Raw genomic sequence first — 20841 nt, forward strand, 5'->3', positions numbered from 1 at the left:
GTTTGGGTTTTTTTTTTTTCATTTTCTGAATGCATTTTTTTGGCAGAGCGGGTAAAACTTGATTATATTTGTTACTTACATAGCTTGTTTGCTCTGGAATTCCAGATTAGCTTCAATGGCAGCGAAGGGAGGCGGAGTAGGAGTAGAAGATACTCTGGATCTGATAGTGACTCCATCTCAGAAAGAAAAAGGCCAAAAAAACGTGGAAGACCACGAACTATTCCTCGAGAAAATATTAAAGGATTTAGTGATGCAGAGATCAGGCGGTAAGATATGAGAGGACATGCATATTTAAAGGGGCAAGAAATTGCAATTATTTTTATTAATAATGTTTTTATTTGTCTCAAAAGTACAGCTGGTAATCTATTTTGCCTGAAGTTGCTTGAAATATTTTTATTCTAGGAATTTAATGTTTTTACCTTGTGGTGCTGACATAGTGAACAAGCAAGAATTTATATCAAGAATTTGAATCCATTTTAATGAGGTATAAAATTAGGTTTGAAAAATATTTATGATTAGTTTTAAATTTTTTAGTTCCTACACTCTTTGAACAGAGTCATTTCACTGGATGATTACTGACAGTGATTTTACAAAGAGACAAGCAGAATAATCTGATTTCCATCAATTTATCTAAAACCTGTGGTGCTGAAAGAATATGTTACATCTATTTCATGACAAATGAAATAATTTGATTGGCAGTTCTCAAACTTCTTGGCACTATAATTGAATTTTTAGATCCTGCTTTTTTGAAACTGAGAAAATTAAAAATCCCATTTGAAGCTTGTGCTATCCTTAGTCCCTTCTGTGTATGTTAATTATTTGCTGAAGTATTGTTTTGGTAGAAGAAGGAGGAATTATTTTGGTTAACGTTTTTGGGCTGTAAAATGCTAGTTCAAAAATTTAAGTATGCATGTTTCTCTAAAATGCTGTAAAGTTTCAGAGTATTTTTCTTGAGGAATAACTTCAAAGATCCTATTTGGCTTTCTATCTCATCCAACAGCAAGGCAGATGGATACTTTTTTCAAGGCTGTTCTTGTGCTTGCACAAGTAATTTCATTGATTAGGAAGTTTTCTTTCTTCTTTTTATTTATTTATTTTTACTTTATTTAATTTCCTTTCTCCTCCAAGTATCTATAGTTTCTTTCCATTGCTTAGATATTTCAATAGAAAGTATCTTTCATGTCATTTTCCAAAATCTTCCAATTGCCTGTTGGAGATTGCTCTTATTAATAACTGTATAACTACACATAACATAATGTCTGAAATCTTAATTTACTGTAAATCCACATTCAGTTTTCATTTCTAGGTACATACAGCTGTGGAGTTCTCAGTCTTGTGAAATTAATAAAGTAATTTCTGAAGTAAATTGTATCTTTATTGTTTTATTTTTATCACTTCTTAAACCCATAAAATTATTTTGAGTTATCTGAATATATGAAGCTAATCTGCTCTCTCTACATTTTTTATTCCCATTGTCCGCATAGCATTATACTAAGATTAACAGTTGTATCAATACAACTTTTAAACAAATGCTGTTTGTTAAGGATATATTTAAATGGCAAAATTATTTTCTGTTACTAGGTTTATCAAGAGTTACAAGAAATTTGGTGGCCCTCTTGAGAGGTAAATTTGTTTGATTATTATTTGTGTGGCAACTTGGAATCTCCTTTTTACAAAAATCAGAATGTACCATGAAACTTTAGGCAGTAGGGGAGGTACATCATCTTGAATATAGTGTGACTTTAGTGTAGTATCTTCCATTTTTCATGTATGGTGTGTGTTCAGACAGCCACTTAACAGACCTTGCCATTTGGAGGGATGATTCCTTCATATTTATCTGCTGACTTGTTTAATCTTCATTGGTAATAATCATTCACTTGTCATGTTTGATAAGCCTGTTGAAAGCCTATCAGTTTATCCACTCTGACTGTCAAAGTTAATTTTGCATTTTACGTATTGTCAACTGTCATTTTTAAGCTTCTTTCATTAGTCCTATTTTAAGAAAAACTTCCCATCCTTAAAAATACTAATCCTTAGAAATACTTGTAGTGCATATGATCATATGATACATATATATGTATGTATGATTTAATGGTTTCTTTTCTTTTCTTAAGAAATGTGCAATAATGTAACAGTAGGCTAGGGTTCTTTACAATTATTGTTTTATTGTCCTCATACCTAAATCATTTGGGGCTTTTTCTCTTGGATCAAAATTTTACACCAACTAGAAATCCTGGTGACTGATAAATTATGTGATCATTGCTTTAGTTTTGAAGTCTGAAGGAGTCATTCACAACTGCCAAATTTTCAGAGTTTCAAAAAATTAGTATATTTTTTATTACAGGTTAGATGCTGTAGCTAGAGATGCTGAGCTAGTTGATAAATCAGAGACAGATCTCAGACGTTTGGGGGAGCTTGTACATAATGGATGCATTAAAGCCTTAAAGGATAATTCATCTGGACAAGAGCGAGCAGGTACAGTATTCAGGGGGCTTGAGGGAACAGTGGAAAATGTCAAGAAGAATGAATTAGTTTTGCACTCTGATCATAACAGAAAACAGATTTGTTGGGAAATATGAACAAAAACATTGGGGTGTGTAGTGGATGATTTAAAAAAAACAGGGTTATAGTAAGATGGTTTTTTCCTCTTTCTGTATGACTTGCCACTGAAAAGTGCAGTAGGTTTTTTATTTGCTGTTAAATTCAGAAGTACTCCTGTTATGTAGGGGCTTTCTAGTTCTGAAGCATTTAATTCAAGCATTTGGTCAAGAAAAGGTGATGTGATATAATTGTTTTCTTTAAATTTTTCTGATGTTACTTGGAAAGGTAAATATTTTAATACCTTTGTCATTTATTTTAAGGAGGGAGACTTGGGAAGGTTAAAGGCCCAACATTCCGAATCTCAGGAGTGCAAGTAAATGCAAAGTTAGTCATCTCTCATGAGGAAGAATTGGCACCATTGCACAAATCCATTCCTTCAGATCCAGAAGAAAGAAAAAGGTACTGTTTTTTTATATTTTTTAAGGAGCAGTAATGCAGAAAACTGTTCAAGTCTTACTAGCTATTATAACTCAAACACTGTATTAAAATAAAGCATTATCCCTCTAGCCCCTTTAAGAGCTGGCAGTGGTAACCTGCTTCACAGCTGTACTTAGGTTTTTTTTCATTTGCCAGAAGTTAAGGCTGTTACAGAAGTCAGTGACAGCTTTAACTTGTTGATTGTATTCAATATTAATTGTGTTCAGTTACTACCAATAATTAGGACTAAGACTGAGGCTTGCTGCAGAGCTGAATGTGTCATCTCTGCTTGAGAGGGGTATCAAAGTGTAGCAGTAGTTGTTCCTACCCTCTAAACTTGCCACCTTGTGTATTGCAGTTCCTAAACTATCCACTTAGAACATTTGGATGGTGATTTTTGCTTTTATTTGAGGCTAGCCCATTCTGTTACACAGCTCATGGCTACAGACAGATATCTGTTCTTCATATTTTAGTCTTGTATCAGCTTTAAAACACATTCCAGTGCTAATTTCAGTAACTTTTTATAGAAATACTAAGAAAATTTTATGATAAATATTTGGAATAATTTCTTAAATATACCAGCATCTTAGCAGAGCAAATAAATCTAGTTACATTACTTTTAGTATGTTCCCTCCCCCTCTACTGTAAAGTTTCAGATGCAAAAATCATTTATTTGTCTTTCTAATATATTTCTTCTAGATATGTCATCCCATGCCACACTAAGGCTGCCCATTTTGATATAGATTGGGGTAAGGAAGATGATTCCAATTTGTTAATAGGCATCTATGAATATGGTTATGGCAGCTGGGAAATGATAAAAATGGATCCTGATCTCAGTTTGACACAGAAGGTATGTCATCTACAATAGTTTATCAAGGACAATTTGCTTAGGTATTTATGCCGCTAATTAGCATTACTAAAAGAGCTTAATTTATGATAAATGAAATTGCAGAAATGTTATACATCAGTTGTACTTCATACATGCTTCATATTCTTCTCGTGGTATATTACTACATTTTGGGGTCTTGAAGCATGCATTCTTGCAATCACTTGTTGTGTTTCCATATTCTCACATGGTTGGCCGTGTGTCATTTGATTTTTTTTTTTCAGTCCTTTCCTTTATTTCAGATGTTCCAATTCTGTTAAGTCTCGATCTTTTGAGAAGGGAAGTTTTTCTAGAGATTTAATATATTTTCTCCGTCCCCACTTAATCGACATATTCTTCAGCTGAAGCTGTCTTCCACTCCCAACATTGAGAGTGGCTGTACTAGAATTAGTGCAGTAGCTTCTTAGCAATAGCAGCAGCAAATACTGAGAAGTATGACGTGAAGTAAACTTTGTGACAGTGCCAACAACCTATAGCTTTGGGATTTGAGGCGCTAGGTTTGTGTCCAAATTTTTATAAAAATGATGCCTACTCCTGCCTTTCATTATTTTGTCTGGCTTTTGAAACCACATGTTTATATTCTTGGCTGCTGCATTTAGAAAATGAATAAGTCAGAGCCAGGAGTTATGTGACTGACTGGCTGGATACAGGTACAGGTGCCTGGTAAAATCCAGGTACAGGTGCCTGGATTTTCTTAGATGAAATGTCAGGGTGGAGACAGAAATCTGAGGCTGGTTTCTTGAGTTGGTTTTAAATTCACAGGCAATTTCTAAGGCTCTGCATTGGTTGCTTGCATTGGTTTCATTGGAGAGAAATGAAAACTTTTAAGAAATTTTCCTTTGCTTCAAACATTCTGACATATTTACTAGGTATCATACTAGGAGTGGATTGTTTACCATGTTCTTTCACACAGCTTTTTCTGTTCTGTGTGCTCCAGGCTAACTTCTAAAAGTTGATAATCTATACTCAAAACTGTGATGCTACCATTTTCTCCTCAGATTTTGCCTGATGATCCAGATAAGAAACCCCAGGCAAAGCAGTTACAGACCCGTGCAGACTACCTCATTAAATTACTGAATAAAGACCTTGCAAGGAAGGAAGCACAAAGGCTTGCTGGAGCAGTAAGTAAAATGTGGCATTCATTACTAAGGTAAAACAATATCGTTATGGATGTGTTACCTGATCCTTTTCATTTTTTAGTTCTGCACTTTTTATTTGTGTAGTATTACTCTACTGCTGATGGTAGTACATAAGACGAATTCTGGATATTCATTGCAAGTTTCATGTTGTACTATTCTCTTACTATTTGTGTGTATTTTCTACTGTTGCTCTAAGCTCTGTCTCCGATCCTGAGTAAAGTGGTGGTCATTAGTGGCAATAAATAAAATAAAAGGGACTCTCTCTTTGATGTAAAACCAAATCTTACTTTGTAAATACAGTGGAAAGATGCTTGTCAGTTGACATGATTAAAGAGATCAATTTGCATTAAGGGCAATTCAAAGAGGCGGAAAACAAGAACTAAGAAGAATAAGGTGCTAAAGGCTGCAAAATTAAAAGAAGAAATAAAAAGTGATTCTTCACCCCAACCATCAGAAAAATCCGATGAAGATGATGATGAGAATAACAAGGTGAGTATCTTACACGCAATAAAAATGTCTATTCAGTTCTTCCTGTTAGTCTCAATTTGTATTTTATCTTCTGCTCAGCTTAATAAAATTAAAACACTTCAATGTTGTGCTTTTCCTGTGGCCGTTACGGTTGATGTTGCATCAGTACAGGCACATGGAAGACTGTATCTATTTCAATTTAATGATAAATTAGTAAATTGGGAATTATGAGTTTTCGAAATGGTTACAAAAATGTCTAATTACTAATGATACTACGACAATGATACTGCTCAGTTTCAACAGTCTTTGAGGTCATTGGCACTGTATTTACTTGAACTGCAAATCACAGTTGTAAAACTACTGGGTTTTGCTCATTTGTTACAAATACTGATAATGATTCTTAAGGTAAAGGGTTTTTTATTGAGGCTAAGAAAAAGCTCAATTAGAATGAGCAGCATAAAAAATTACATTTCAAGGTTTGCATATGAAAGCTTGTGCTTTCATTTTTCAGAAAGACTATTTAACCTTGCTGGGTTTTTTTACTTCACTTTTTTTTTTTTTTTTACTTAACTTTTATTATTAATCTTAGTATTATGCTTTAGTTGTGTCTTTTTATTTTTGTCATGTATCACATAGCAAAATCACTAGACATAAAAATCTGGATGAAGTTTAGGATCATGTCACAGCTAATTTGAAAGCAGTTGAAATAAGTCACTGCAGTTCTATATATATATCAATGAAATACTCTCTACTTGGTTTAAAGCAAACACAAGCCATTGTAATTGACAGCTTGTTCTAAAGGAAAAATACTTAAAGAAATACATAGTTAAAAATCAGCATTAGAAAACCCGTGATAAATCTATGAAAAAATAATAGTAGCACATACATAGTAGTACATACACCCTTTCAGTGTATGTATTTAAATTGTACTATGAAGAATAAAATGTGAAGCCAATAATAAAAAAAAAAATTCAGTGTAGATTGTCTTGTGTTTATAGCTACAATAATTTGCCTAGAATGTAAGACTAAGACCTGTAAATGTTGCCACAGTTCCCAGTAAATTAACGGGGACAACTGAACCCTAAATCTGAGCAAATTAATTCAGACTACGTTAAAAATGAATGTTAATATTCATCTCCACTCAAAAGAGAAGACACTGCCAACAGCTTATTGACAGTTTAACTGTGTTTTGGGAAACTGCCTAGGATGCTGTCCTCTCTTTTAACAGCAGGTGCTCATCACTTCAGTACTTTCGGACAATGAATAACAATTTCTGAAAACTGGACTGTGTACTACAACCTTCCTAAACAACTGGCTTTAGCTACTTAGATTCCATACTGTGTTCAGTATTTAGAACTTAGCTATTTTAGTGCTAGAATTATTAGCAAAGTTTTTAAATAATTGGATTTTTGATAGAAAGTTTCTATGATACCTAAATACTAAAACACAACCCTGGTTGGACTGATAACTTTACACCTCTTTTATGCAACTTGTTCAGTTCAAGTACCAGACAGTCTTTCATCTGTTTTTATGCAACAGATAAGCAGTTTCTGTACGTGACTTTCTGGTATGTTCAAATAAATTCAAACATGATAATGATTCTTCCACCTATGTTATAATAATGCTTTATTTATAGTATTTTTCTGTGTCTGAAAGGGTATTAGTTTCCATCTGAGACCTTCACAGTGAATATTTTTAAAGGACAGTGAGTAATACTATTTTCACCTCCAAACAGTTAAATGGGCACCTAACAGAGCGTCTGTAAATAAATATTTTTTTAAAACCTAGTAGAATGAACAGTTCTGGAAAAGACAGAGTTGGGATTCTGTTACCTTCTCCTGTGAGTGTTTAGTATGGGATTGGGATGAAGCTAATTAGATCAGAGGACTTCTAACATCTCCCATTACTTATATTGTCTGTTCTGACCAATCAGGTCAGTTTTGCAAGACAGTATTCCTTTTAGATTTCAGATCTTCAGTCTAACAGCCTTTAAAGGAATCAAATTCAAACTATTCTAAGTTAAATGGTCAATTTCTCATAACTGCTGCCTCTGCCAAATCGGTACTTGCTTTGTCACATCAAGAAAGTGAGTGCGTAGCTCTCATATTTCTTTACCAACTTCATTCAGTTCTGTTTGAGAGGCAATTTGATAAATCTACATCCAGAAATAAAAAAGTGCACAGATAAAAAGTGTTCTAATCTGATAGCTGTGAAACTTGTATAGATAGGAACTCAGTTTGATGTGACATATATGCTTGCGTATTGCAGGATGAGATTGTTTCAGTGAAACATCTGCATAAAAAATTTAAAGCAGAAAAAGAAAATGAAGAAAAGCCTGAGCCAGATACTGGTATAAAGAAGGAAGCTGAAGAAAAAAGAGAGACAAAGGAAAAGGAAAATAAGAGGGATTTGAAAAGGGAGAAAAAAGAAAAAGAGGATAAGAAAGAATTGAAAGAAAAGGATATTAAAGAAAAGAGAGAAAACAAAGTAAAAGAATCCACACAGAAAGAAAAAGAAGTAAAGGAAGAGAAGGTAACTAGGTTTACTTATCTTATATAGTGCTAGAGAAGGCCAGCAGGTTCTGTGAATGATTTTGAGATGAAAAAGTGTTTTAGATCGAATCAGATGTCATTTAATTAAAAAGTCTTTTATATCATTTGAAGCTTTATTTTTACTACCTGAAACTACAAGGACAGGCATTTGAAACGGGGAAGTACATCTTCAGTGATGTATCTCTTAATTACACCTTCAGTGATGTATCTCTTAATTACACTGATGTATGCAAAACATTCTTATTTTCCTTTTCCATTTCACAGAGGAAGTAAAATATACTGTCACTGAATGTCAGCATAGATTTTATTCTTACATATTGAAGAGAATGAAGTAGTTATGGGGATTATCATATGTTGTAATTGCAGGGCCAAAATAAAATGTACTTAAATATTTTTGTATCTTGTTCTTAGATAAATGAAATCAAATCAGAAAATAAGGAAAAAACTAAAAAAATACCATTGCTGGATACTCCAGTTCATATTACTGCATCTAGTGAACCAGTTCCTATATTAGAAGAATCTGAAGAACTAGATCAGAAAACTTTTAGTGTGGTAAGTCCCCTTTTGATAAATTAGTGTGTATACTTAATAGTCTGAATTAGGACAATTGCTGATATTCTTGATACTGTTACTTGGCACAGTAACACAGATGATCTTTTGCTGAGTCTTGGATCAATGAATGTTATTGACAGCATACTAAAGTAATTTTTGACTCTGTTCTAGCAGTTTTTTGTTTTTCTGCTGTGTTTATGCAGGATAATATAAAAACTTATCCAGTAGTTTGTAGGATTAGTAGGTTGAGAATATGAGCTCTAAAGATTTATCCTCAAGAATCACTTGTATATCCTGCTTCTTAAAGAGAAAATGTGAATAAACGTAATTGGAATTGATGGAGTCTTTGGCTTCACCATATGATATATGCTTTTCTTCTTTGAAAGACAGCAAGAAAAACTAGGTTTCAGCACATCCTTTCTGAAGTGTTGCAGGCTTTAGTTGGTAAACACTGGAAAAAACAATGCTAAAGCACTTAGAAATATCTTGCTGAGGTAATGTCTCTGATACCAGAAGAATTCTGTTTAATCACTACTACTTACAAGAATAGAACTAATATTTGAGAAAAAAAATGCACATGCACAATTTATATGAAGTTTTATATGTTGGCTGAGGCCTGTGGAAAAGTATCAGTGAGTTACTTGGACCAGCTTCAGGTTCAACAGGTTTCAACAGCTGTGTTTTTTTCAGCCAGGTATGTCTGGTCTGTTGTGGGTGCTGGCTGTGACAACACAGTAGAATTCTCATGAGTATGGCAGTACTGTCCATGGGTTTATTCTAAACAGTCCAAGTAACTTACATGTGATTTGCAGCATCAACCTTGAGTGATGCAAGTGGATTTGTCTGTGTGGCCAATGACAGAAAATCATTTGATTTCCATGTGCAATTACATGTTGCTGATCACTTCTTTATTTAAGAATTGCACTCTATAAGCTGTCCTTTAAAAGGAGCTTTTAAATCTGTGGAGAGTACAATATTTAAACTGGATGCTTAATTGCTTTGTCGCGTGAGATGGCAGTGGGACAGCTTCCCCAGTTTTTCTGAGTTGACCTTAGATGTTTACCTTTTAATAGTGATATTCCATTTCATTCTATTCCAGGTATTTGTTTTTTCTAGGTTTGGTAGTGTGTAGCAGGGAGGAATGGAGGAAGGAGGTGATTTGTGTTTATCATTATGCCATGGTCAGGTGCAGTCTAATTAAGCATACTTAACTGCACATTCAAATGGAAATATTGTTCAGGCATAACTGATTGTGCCCTTGATGACAAGGAGGGTATGTGTGTCATGCTTACCATGCTATTGGATGTGTATGTATGACTAAGCAAGTGTCTGCAATTTAAACCATGCCAACTGGATTTATTATTAAAACATTGGATTCAAAATACAAAAATTCAAGATTGCACAACCTTTATCTATGGCTAGCGTAGGGATTCCCTGTGGCCACATCTCAAGTGCTGTGTTCAGTTTTGGGCCGCTCAGTTCAAAAAGGACATTCTGGTGCTGGAGCGAGTCCAGAGAAGGGAATGGAGCTGGGGAAGGGTCTGGAGCACAGGTCTTAGGAGGAGTGGCTGAGGGAGCTGGGGTTTTTGAGCCCAAAGGAGGATCAGGGAAGACTTCTCTCTCTACCAGCTGCCTGATCAGAGGTTCTAGCCAAATTGGGGTCAAGTCTTTGCCAGGGAACCAGTGACAGGACAAGGAGAAACAACCCCAGGTTGTTTCTGGGGAGGCTTATGTTGAATGTAATGAAAGATTTCTTCAGTGAAAAAATGACTAAGCAGAGAACAGCCTATCTTTGGGAGGAGATAGTCACTATGCCTGGAAGTGTTCAAAAGAACAACTGGATGTGGGAGTTGAAATAGTTTAATGGAAGTGGTGGTGTTCAGTCAAAGGCTGGGTCTAATGATCCTTGGAGATAGTTTCCAACCTTTATGGTGCTATACTCAAACCAGCTTACTTCTAGTTACATAACTTCTGCTAATATCTGCATAGGAGTGAGGTTTAAAAAATGCTCAGAGAAGCAATTTTGATCCTTTGTTGAATGCCAAGTGTAGTGGTTGCGGAAAGTATTTGATTGAAATGTACTGAATACTCTCACATTTAATTTTGACATTAAGTTTGTATAAGTCTTATCCTACGTGATTGTGCTCAAAGTTTTAATTGTAAAATAAGTAGTAGGAAGTCTGTTTCCTCAGAAATTCCTCAGAAATATATTAAATCAGTGCTTTCTCTAATTCTAGTGTGGTGTTCCACCCTTAAGGGAAAAACATCACCCTAGATTCTTGGATACTTGTGAGATAAAGGAACAATAAAAGTGAGAGGGTCTGCAAAAGCTTACAAAGCTTTTTAATTAATAAATTACACACTTGGAATGAAAATCAGCATGTCAGTCCCTGACCTGCCATATAAGCCCACAGCAGTGGTCTCACATCTATTCGGCTGCTAGTGTTTGAGATACACACATTAGCACCTTGATACATGCATTTTATACAGTCTAATTCTTTCATAGAGAAGTGACTTTCCAATTGGATTGAAAATCTTCCAAAGAAAACATAACGTTTTTAAGACCTCTGAGGAAGTCCTGTATTTCATTTGACTTCTAACAATATTGTCTTCACCTGTGATTATGTATCACAGTAAAAGCTGGATCATGCTTTAGAATAATTTTTTTTTTCTTTTGAATGGATGCATTGATTTTTTTCCATTTTACAGTGCAAAGAAAGAATGAGACCTGTTAAGGCAGCATTGAAACAGCTGGATCGACCAGAGAAGGGCCTTTCTGAAAGAGAACAGCTGGAACATACTAGACAGTGTCTTATTAAAATTGGGGATCATATTACTGAATGTCTAAAGGAGTACACAAATCCTGAACAAATTAAACAATGGAGAAAGTAAGTTATTTTCTTGTTTTACTTGGGAAAGATAAATCGACAATTGGTTTCATTGAGAAGAATAGGTTTTAGTTATTTCTCCTCTTTATTGTTCTCTCTTTCTTGTATCTTTCCAATGTTTTAAATAGGAGTCTGTTAATAGATGTTGTTCTGACCTGTAATGGGTTGACTTTAAGCATTGATGCAAAGTGTGCTGCATTTTGTCCAGAGGGTGGAGACATCTCTCTGCTTAACACTGACAGCAAGTGATGGGGACTTGTCACTATCACTGTTCTTAGTTAAAACCATTCTTACCTTTAAAGATCTGATTTATCACCTTCAGGTCATTTCTGTTTTTTAATAAAAAAGGTGTTGAAAATACACAGTTCTAAAATTGTGTTGCATGTATGATTCCAGGTTGCAGAATTCTTTGTTTTTTTAAATGTACTTTAAAATTAAATGACATATTATGTGTTAACCATGACTTGATAAATGTATTTATCATAATGTACTCATATGGACTTTAAAAGTGAGGGAATATAGCAGGTGGCACTATAAAATGAACCAAAAAGAATACACTAATCTTGTATTTCATTAATAAGTTCTTAAAGCAATTTGACTTTTGTCAGAATGTTCACCTAATGTCTTTATGCTTGAGGGTACATCCTGTGATTACATGTATCAAATTCTTAAGTGCTGCATTTCTTGAAGAATTCTGTTAGTGTAATATGCTTCTGCTGATTTTACTTCCTTTACTTGAAGATAAAGTGATCTGAGATACAAAAACAAGGTCCATGATATTTACAATATTTTGGCAAATATTTTACTATTTTAAGCAGAAACTTGTAATAGAGCTGTTAGTATAATAATGCTGTGGTATTATGTATAGATAAATAAATTTTCAGCTATATTTGATAAGAAGTAATGTAGTTTATATTAAGTTAAAATGGTTTCATTAGACACACCATTGACTGGTTGCCTACTCGTGCAAACTTCTGGACAGAAATTACCATGTTTAAATAACCACAGTGAAGAAGCATACTGTTGCTTCCTGAGCCTCCACATTTCAAGTATTTTTGAGCACTGTTACTCTGTAGGCTCTTTTAAGCATTCCACCTTTAATTTGCACAAAAATAAAAAATAAAAAAATCAGTATCTGTTAAAAAAACTTCACCTGTGATCATGGAAGGAAGAATTTTCCTCAGAATTTTGGCATCTTGACAGCAAAAGACTTTGTTCTTCCAGATTAGGCGTAGATTTATTTCCCTATGACTTCCATTCTCTTCCACAGTTCTTACTTGGTTTCAAAAGCTTTGATCAGATTTTCAAAGTCTGTGGAAAATTTCTCTTGCTGTTGGTTTAATATAATGAGTTTTGTTGGTCAAGTGTCTCATGCTGTAAGAATTGAAAGAATTTTTACTTCCTTTATGTACTTAATTTTTTTATTTACAGACTGGCAAATACTCAGAATTCAAGCAAATTTTTATAATAATTATAACAAACAGTGTTTTTACAATATATATAAACTGATAGCTATGTTTTTAACAAAAATTTTAATAAATAAAAGTTCTTATTAGTACTACTGACTATGCACTTCACACTCTGATGTGAAGAAATTTAAAGAAGAATTACAGCTTCTCTTTTCTTCTTCTTCAGAAATTTGTGGATTTTTGTCTCTAAGTTTACAGAATTTGATGCCAGAAAGCTGCACAAACTATATAAACATGCAATCAAAAAACGTCAAGAGTCTCAGGTAATATTTTCACATCCTTCCAAAATACACAAATATATATTTTAATTATTATAACTTTTATTAGATTTAGAGGACTATAAAGAACATGGAAATACACTTCAAGTAGTATTTGTGTTTGCAGTATATGTTAGAGTATTCTTCCAGTGTATTCAAATGAACTTTGGGATTTACCAGTAAGTACATTTACCAATGTATTTGTCTTTTTTAGCAACACAACGATCAGAATATTAGCAGCAATGTGAATACACATGTAATTAGAAATCCAGGTAAGAAATTTCCAGGTATATTCTTGTGTTAAATACCTTAAGTATTCATGTTTATTTCAGTTCATGTGTCTCCTGGGTCTGTTGTCCACACTGCTAATCACCACACTATCACCACAGAGATAGGGTAATTTAAAAAGCTTCACTAATTTGCTGGTGAAATCCAGCAGAGTGAAGCTGGTACTTACCAGGTTGAGTGTCCTTTAAAAAAAATAAAGAAACAATTTTTGTGTTAAATTTTGGAGAGGGCAAGAGCTCTACTTAAAACCTGTAAACTTCTTGGAAATTCCATGACTATTCATAGCTGTTGTAGTATTACTGTGGTGTAAGAAAGCACTTTACTAGTTAGTCACAGTCTGTTACTGGTTACAGGGACTGTCTTTTAATGTTGACAATAGCACTGATTTTTTTCCTAACATGTTCCCACACCTGCCTTTTTGAATGTAGTGATTTTTTTTCATCTTGTGTTACTGATTGTCATGGACTTAAAATCAGCAATCATGGTATTTAGGAGCACCACTGCAATTCTTTTGCTAACAAGGTGTATCTTTAGAACTGTTACTGGTACTAAGTCCATCCCTTCTTAGAGAGGCAGTTGCTGCCATTCTGTCTAAAACTGCTCTATTCAAAGAACCCTCTACTCCCTGCTCATTTGGACACTTAGCTTCATAGACTGGATGGACAGGTTGAGAAGTTCAGTTTCCAAGTCCTATGCATCTACGTTCTAGCTTGCTTTCCTCTTAATTCTGAGGTTTTCTTCTGTTCACTGGCATTACTGCATTTGATTTTCAGCTATTTAGATCTTGTTTCTTTTAAACACTGGTTTACAGCTGACAGGTAGAAGTTGTGTTTGAGTTAGGTGAAGTAAAAATGTTATGATGCTTCCTTTTAACCTCTGCTTTATTAAACAGATGTGGAAAGACTGAAGGAGAATACAAACCATGATGACAGTAGCAGGGACAGCTACTCCTCTGATAGACATTCGTCACAATACCACGATCACCATAAGGACAGGCATCAGGGAGATGCTTACAAGAAAAGTGACTCCAGGAAAAGGCCCTATTCAGCCTTCAGCAATGGAAAAGATCACAGAGACTGGGATCATTACAAACAAGAGAGCAGGTGAGTTTCTTGAGGAATTTTGAAATTTGGTCAGAATTCCCTTTGTGTTTTTGTAGTTATGCTTGTAGGAAGCACCAAATAATATTTTCTGAGTGACACAGAATTGCAACAAGTGAGCTTTCTCTAATACAGATCTGACAAGTTAACATAATTGTGGCTCTTGATGTGTTACTAGTAACTCTAATACAAATAAGTTCTTATTTTATAGATACTACAGTGAGAGTAAACATAGGAAATTGGACGACTACAGGAGCAGAGACCACAGGTCAAGCCTGGAAGGGAGTCTAAAAGACAGCTGGGTTCATTCAGATCACCGTTCCCACTCAGACCACAGGATACATTCAGATCACCGTTCCTCTTCTGAGTACAGCCATCATAAATCTCCCAGAGATTATAGATACCACTCAGACTGGCAAATGGACCACAGAGCTTCAGGTAGTGGCCCAAGGTCACCACTGGATCAGAGGTCTCCTTACGGTTCAAGATCTCCCCTAGGTCACAGATCTCCATTTGAACATTCATCAGATTACAAAAGTACACCTGAACATACATGGAGTAGCCGGAAAACATAACAAAGACTGATATTTTCTGGACCTTCTTTTAGCCATATACAGTAAATTAACACAGTAATTGCCTTACATGACTTGAAAGATACAGACGGGATATTCTATCAGTAGCAGTATTGTTACTTCTTTCCAGGATGCAAGGTCTATTATCCCAACAGAAGAAAAATATTTTTGTATTTAAAGTTTATGCTGCACTGTGCTGCAAATGCTGTGGCACTTTTTTTTAAGAAATGGAAGATGTTTACTTTTACAGGGACCTCAACACTGCCCATTTCAGACTGGATCTTACTATAAAACTTCATGTCAGAGTGGTTTGAGGATGATAATGTTTTAAGTTATGTTTGTAAACGAACTTTTAAACACTGACCTGTGCTCGTATTTCAGGAGGGAATGGGGAGAATTTTTTTTTTTCTTAGTAAAGAACTCTCAAGGACTTTGTTCACTTTCCAAAGCTACTTGTTTACATTGTACACTGCGACCACCTTGCCGCTTTTCATCACAAGCTTGAATATTTAAATTCTGTACCTATAACTGTAAAATAGTCAGGATTTCTCCTGTTTGTGATCAGTTACAATGCCTTTTTACAAAACAAACAAATAATAATAAAAAAAAGCAAAACACAAACAATGGCTGTAAATTGTTGTAAATTTATTAAATGAGCTTCCCCCCCCCCCCCCACAGGCTTTTTTTTTAATGTTCCTTTCCCCACCAACTCAGGACTTCCTGTCACAATTATGAAACAAAATCAGTGTACTTATATGTTTCAATAAAAGATTTGGATGGACTCACTGCTCAGAATGTAAAAATGGGGAAAGGGAACTTTATTCCATTTAGTACTCCCTTTTTTGTATACTTTAGATACATGTTTTGGTTTGTAGTTTTGTTTTTTGTTGGTGGTGGTGGGGTTTGTGGGGGGGGTTTATTTTTGTTTTTTCGGGTTTTTATTTGTTTGGGGGTTTGTTTGTTTGTTTCTTTTGTTTTTGTTTTTTTTGGAGGGGGCCTTTTTTCCATATTAAACTGTTGGTGTTGTGATTGTTTGTAATGAAATGGTAAGAAATATCTAGCTAAACTGTGCTCTGGAAAGCTTTTCAGGTGCATTGGTTTTAAAGGAGGTGTGTCAAATTCCTGAACACTTCAGTATCCAAATCAATCAAAATTAATTGTAAATTCGTATGTTCCCTCTACAACATGGGCAATAATGTCAAATGTGCTATGCAGGTAGTTAATATTTTAGAAGATTTGAATTATGACTTTATTGACAGAATTGTTACAATGCACACTGATTGTACATAAATAACTTCTATCTGACAAATTAAATTTAAACTAAAAGGATACGCGGGTCTTGTAGTTTTCTGCTGTGTTTTTCTATACAGTGTTATTTTCCCCCAGGTTTACCATAAAAACATTAAAAGTACTGAATTTTAATCCTGGTGATAACTAGAGGAGGTACCTAGTCTGGCATCATGTGGCAGGAACTGCATCTGCTGCTCCAGTTTTTCTCTGCTCCTGCAATGTGGAGTATTTTTTCTAATTAAGCAGTTTTATATGAAAGCATTACCATAGAGCCATGATCTGTCCACAGAGTATCCCTCAGGATCTTACTATAGGCAGAGTTGCTGCATATTAAGTATTAAGCTCATTTAGTGTAGGCTGGGACTTGGTTAATTAATGCTGCTTCATTTTGTAACTTTTCACCTTGACAGGATCCTGAGGGGTTTGAGTGATTCTGCTTTCAAGCTTGATTGTTGAACAGTGTTTAGGTAGGAGATAAGGTTATTTGTGGTTATTACCATGCACATTCCACTTCCAAAGGTGGAAACAGAAGTTGGAGTGTCTCCGGCCACGGACACAATTCTTCCTGGCTGGGAAGCACACAGATGCACCCTAGAGCATAGACAGGGCGTTCCCACGGAGCCTGGTTCTCCATCAGTGTGGCTGTGATACAGTACTGGCCTCATATGACATGGCTGGTCTGAGGTACCTCAGGTCTCTGAAATAGACGATGGCTTTCATGATGTGGATCTTTGGACATTTGTCTACTTACGCTTTGTAACTGTAACTTCTATTCAATCATTGACAGATACACAAATCACATTTGCAGTAGTTCAATTTTTTCCCCTCTGGTTTCCATTATGTTGTAAGTATTTCAAGTTTGATGATGGAAAGTACCTTCATCAACTGGTAACACCTGTTACGGTGTATCTTACTTTTCAATCCCATACCCTCTGCAAATGTCATTCATTCAAAATGGAGATTTGAGCCTTCCTTGGCTCATTTGTAATAAAAAGTCTTCAGGGAGTGTGTCCAGTTCTAAAGCATCCATCAGATACTATCACTGTCTGTCTAGCAAAGATTTTTGGAAGTAATTCTGAAGACTGCAGGAGAAGTCCTCCTATGGCTATTGATAAAGGCTTAGGCATTTCCATCTACCGTGCATGGGAGTCTAAGGCTTCCATCTTAATCCTGTTACATATTTCTAGTGTACCATTCTGGTCCTACCCAAAAACACTAGACTGTTGTTAAGTATGCAAAAGCAGTTTATAAACCATATTACTGCTCTTAAAGTTTTAAGGACAGAGAAATGCATATTCTGGTTGCTGTTAGTTGTGGAGGGTGATGTGTTAATCATTTACTTTTTTGTGGTTGCTCTGTGTTTTCCCCCATTTTTGATCCTCTGTGCAGATGTGGTAGTGTCTGAGCAGCATTCAGACAGTTCTGGTTTCTGAGAGTCTTTCACTATAAACAGCAGGACTTGCAAAAGACTAGGGCACCAAGGATGGCAGTTCCTGCAGTGGTAACATGACACTCCTATGAAAGGAGTGTACCCTGGCCTCTCTTTGAGACATTGACTCACTAGAATAAGTATCTTTGTTCTTCTGAAGCTTGATTGGTTTGTTTTGTCCCTGTGTGATAGCTCCTCATCCAGAAACACATCTTGTCAGTTTCACAGCCCTAATTGTGTAGGGGAGCTGCAGGGCTCCACTTAAAATATAAAATCCCAGGGAGGTACTCTGGTATAAGCAGTTTTAAAGAGCTGTTTCCATCTCCAGTGTCATGCCTAGTGTTGTGGTCAGTGGCAATAGCTCTTTTTTTGTAGGAATTTACATCACCGTTACTCAGGAATTACACAGAAATCAATGTAAATAAACAATTCCTTGTTTCTGTTAGAGAGTAGTATATAATATTAAAACCAGTAATACCTGGTATGAGTTATCCATTTGTAGCAAACAAGGTGTCTTTTAGTGTTGGGACAGGTATGTCACTGTTTTCATTCTTCCAACACTATAGTGTGCCCACACCTTAAATTTCAGTTCTTAAAATTTTATGCTGAATCTTTTATTTCTGAAACAGTCCAGAAGTAGTAGCTAATGAATATAATTGTGTGGGACACTGGGAGCAGAATGAAGATAAGGTTCATGGAATTGTTTGTTTCTTAAACTTTCTATTTTCCTCCATTCCAATTACGTATCTTAAGATATAAGTTGAGAACACCAGAGTAATGGTAAGTACCTTTTGTTCCACCTTTCCCTTAAACTCCCATGGTGTATCTGGATATGGCCAACACAAAACCAGTATTTCTAGCATGTATTTTCCAGGCCCATAGCCCTTCCAATTTATTAGTAATTATTTTATTTTTTATAATTTTTATATTTTTTAAGCTTTTAGCAAGTGAAAAATTGCTTTGGGATAAAAAATAAAATTTAGTGGTGATTATTAATTTGCATAAAGACATAAGAATTGCTGTTGTCCTGTTGAAAAGAAAATAACTATTTCTGAACCTTGCATAACAAAATAATTCTGCTTTGTAAATGATTTGTAGCATATTCATAAACCTATTCAAAAACTCCTCTTGAGATTGAGGCATTACCACAGTTAAGCCCGTGTTTGCACTAGCAAAAAGAAGGGCGTTGCTGGAAGGCTGCAGCCTCAGCTGTGTAGGGTGCCTGTGAAGGGAGTCATTTAAGTATTTATTGGATGCCAGATTGGTGACTGTGAAGGAAATGGTGCCCCAGGGTGCTGAAAGTCCCTCTGATCCCTGCTATTCAAACCAGAATAGCCCAGCCTGGTACTGAGTGCAGCCCCCAAATTCCCACCCCACAACTTCACCCTCAGTGTTTCTTGAAGACTTTGGAAATTGCTACTGCAAGACATTTCAATATATAAACTTTAGATCTATATTGAATTCAAGCATTAAGGCTGAAGCCTGAATAACACACTTGGACATTACATATTATTTACTTGACACAGGTTTTTCAGCAGGCCAGTCTCTTCTCTGAAAAAAAAACACCCAGAAGTCACAGCAGAAAATCATGTGACATTAATCACATGAGAGAAAATAATCAGCTTTTATTTCTGCAGTACTCTTAGGCTTCCACTGTGTTTTATTTGCAACAGAGCTAGTATTTACTGAAGTAATTGAAGCATTTGGAAGGTAATCTCACTCATCACTTAAAATTAGCTATTGGATTTGGGTTTCCCTAATTCTAGCACAAATAAGTGGCTACCTATATTGTATAAACCAAATGACACTTAGACATTCTTTTAATCACTAAGAAGCGCAGAAAACTTGAAAGCTCTGATTTGTATAAGCATACTAAATCATCATCCTTTTCCAGTCTTGGAACTGTGAAATGTAGTAAAAGACTGAGCAACACATAAAACTACTATGGCACCGACTCTCCATAACAAAGCTGTTATAGATCCTCAGTCCTAAATTCTCTTTTCTCTTTAGTCTTTTTGTCTGGAACTTACTGTTCCATCTCTTTTTCATACTGCTTGCAAAGAAGTTATTAATATGACAGACGGCGGCAGAGGTCCCTTCCTGTCACTTCACCTGGCCTGGGTCAGGATAAAGGAAACATTTCCTTTATCCTTCACAGCACTACTGTGGGGAGGCTGGTAAGGCTTCTCTACTTCTTGGCCAGTTCGAGAACCATACAGCCAGATGTTCCAGTTCCTTAAGATGAGGGGAGGTGAGTTTTGCTTTGATCCACAACTGAGCAAAGGAATGAGGTTCTAGACATATCTGAAAGCAAGATTAAAACACAAATGAGGTTGGATGTTTGGAAAGAGAAAGGAGATAGAAAAATAGGAAATGTCCAAGAATAATTATGAAAACCACAGGAAAGTGGTACCAGGCGTCCAGCATGGCTTGCAGAGTGCATGGGGAAGATCTTTATCAGGCATGATAGGTCTTTCCCTGGTGGAGTTCCTCCAAGAACTGGCCAGCAATCCAGCAGGAGAGCTGAGCCAGGCAGCCAGACCAGCAGGGGTGGGGAGGGGGAGGGATGAACAGCTTTGTAGGAGTAGCCAGGACAGTGAAGGACAGCAAAGACTACGGCACTTTGTCGAGAATTTAGACAAGGAGGCAAGTTGATCACATCCATCATGACTTTATTTGCTCCCTTGAAGGTGGCTGCATTGGTCTGCTCTGCTGATGTATCAACTACAAGTTCTTTGAATGACTTGAAACAGAATGCCTAGTTTTCTAAAATAAAGCAGTTTCTAAAGTTTTTGTTAGAGGCAGTTCAACACTTCAACTTTCAAACCTTAATTTTCTAAGAGGCAAAACATAAGAAACATTCCTTATTTTTTACTCCTTCCCTATACCAGGGGAGACCTGAAACAGAGCAAGAATGAGTGTGTAGCTCTGGA

General features: G+C 35.6%; 1 protein-coding gene across 3 annotated transcripts in view; it reads left to right on the forward strand.

Annotated features, from left to right (window-relative positions):
- The window catches only part of CHD1 (chromodomain helicase DNA binding protein 1), a 56214-nt gene extending 39696 nt beyond the window's left edge, over positions 1–16518 (forward strand). For 2 of the 3 annotated variants that reach the window (XM_015652409.3, XM_015652410.3), the window contains exons 24-37: positions 106–266; positions 1582–1623; positions 2345–2475; positions 2862–3000; positions 3718–3868; positions 4903–5025; positions 5395–5532; positions 7780–8043; positions 8475–8615; positions 11325–11503; positions 13139–13235; positions 13444–13501; positions 14410–14620; positions 14829–16518. In XM_015652409.3, coding sequence (XP_015507895.1) covers positions 106–266; positions 1582–1623; positions 2345–2475; positions 2862–3000; positions 3718–3868; positions 4903–5025; positions 5395–5532; positions 7780–8043; positions 8475–8615; positions 11325–11503; positions 13139–13235; positions 13444–13501; positions 14410–14620; positions 14829–15192 — 2199 coding nt within the window. In that variant the 3' untranslated portion in view covers positions 15193–16518. The remainder of the gene's footprint in view (positions 1–105; positions 267–1581; positions 1624–2344; positions 2476–2861; positions 3001–3717; positions 3869–4902; positions 5026–5394; positions 5533–7779; positions 8044–8474; positions 8616–11324; positions 11504–13138; positions 13236–13443; positions 13502–14409; positions 14621–14828) is intronic. The other variant, XM_015652411.3, reaches the window with a different exon arrangement.
- Positions 16519–20841: the final 4323 nt, after the last annotated feature.

Source organism: Parus major, chromosome Z, assembly GCF_001522545.3.
Source record: "Parus major isolate Abel chromosome Z, Parus_major1.1, whole genome shotgun sequence".
NCBI lineage: Eukaryota > Metazoa > Chordata > Aves > Passeriformes > Paridae > Parus > Parus major.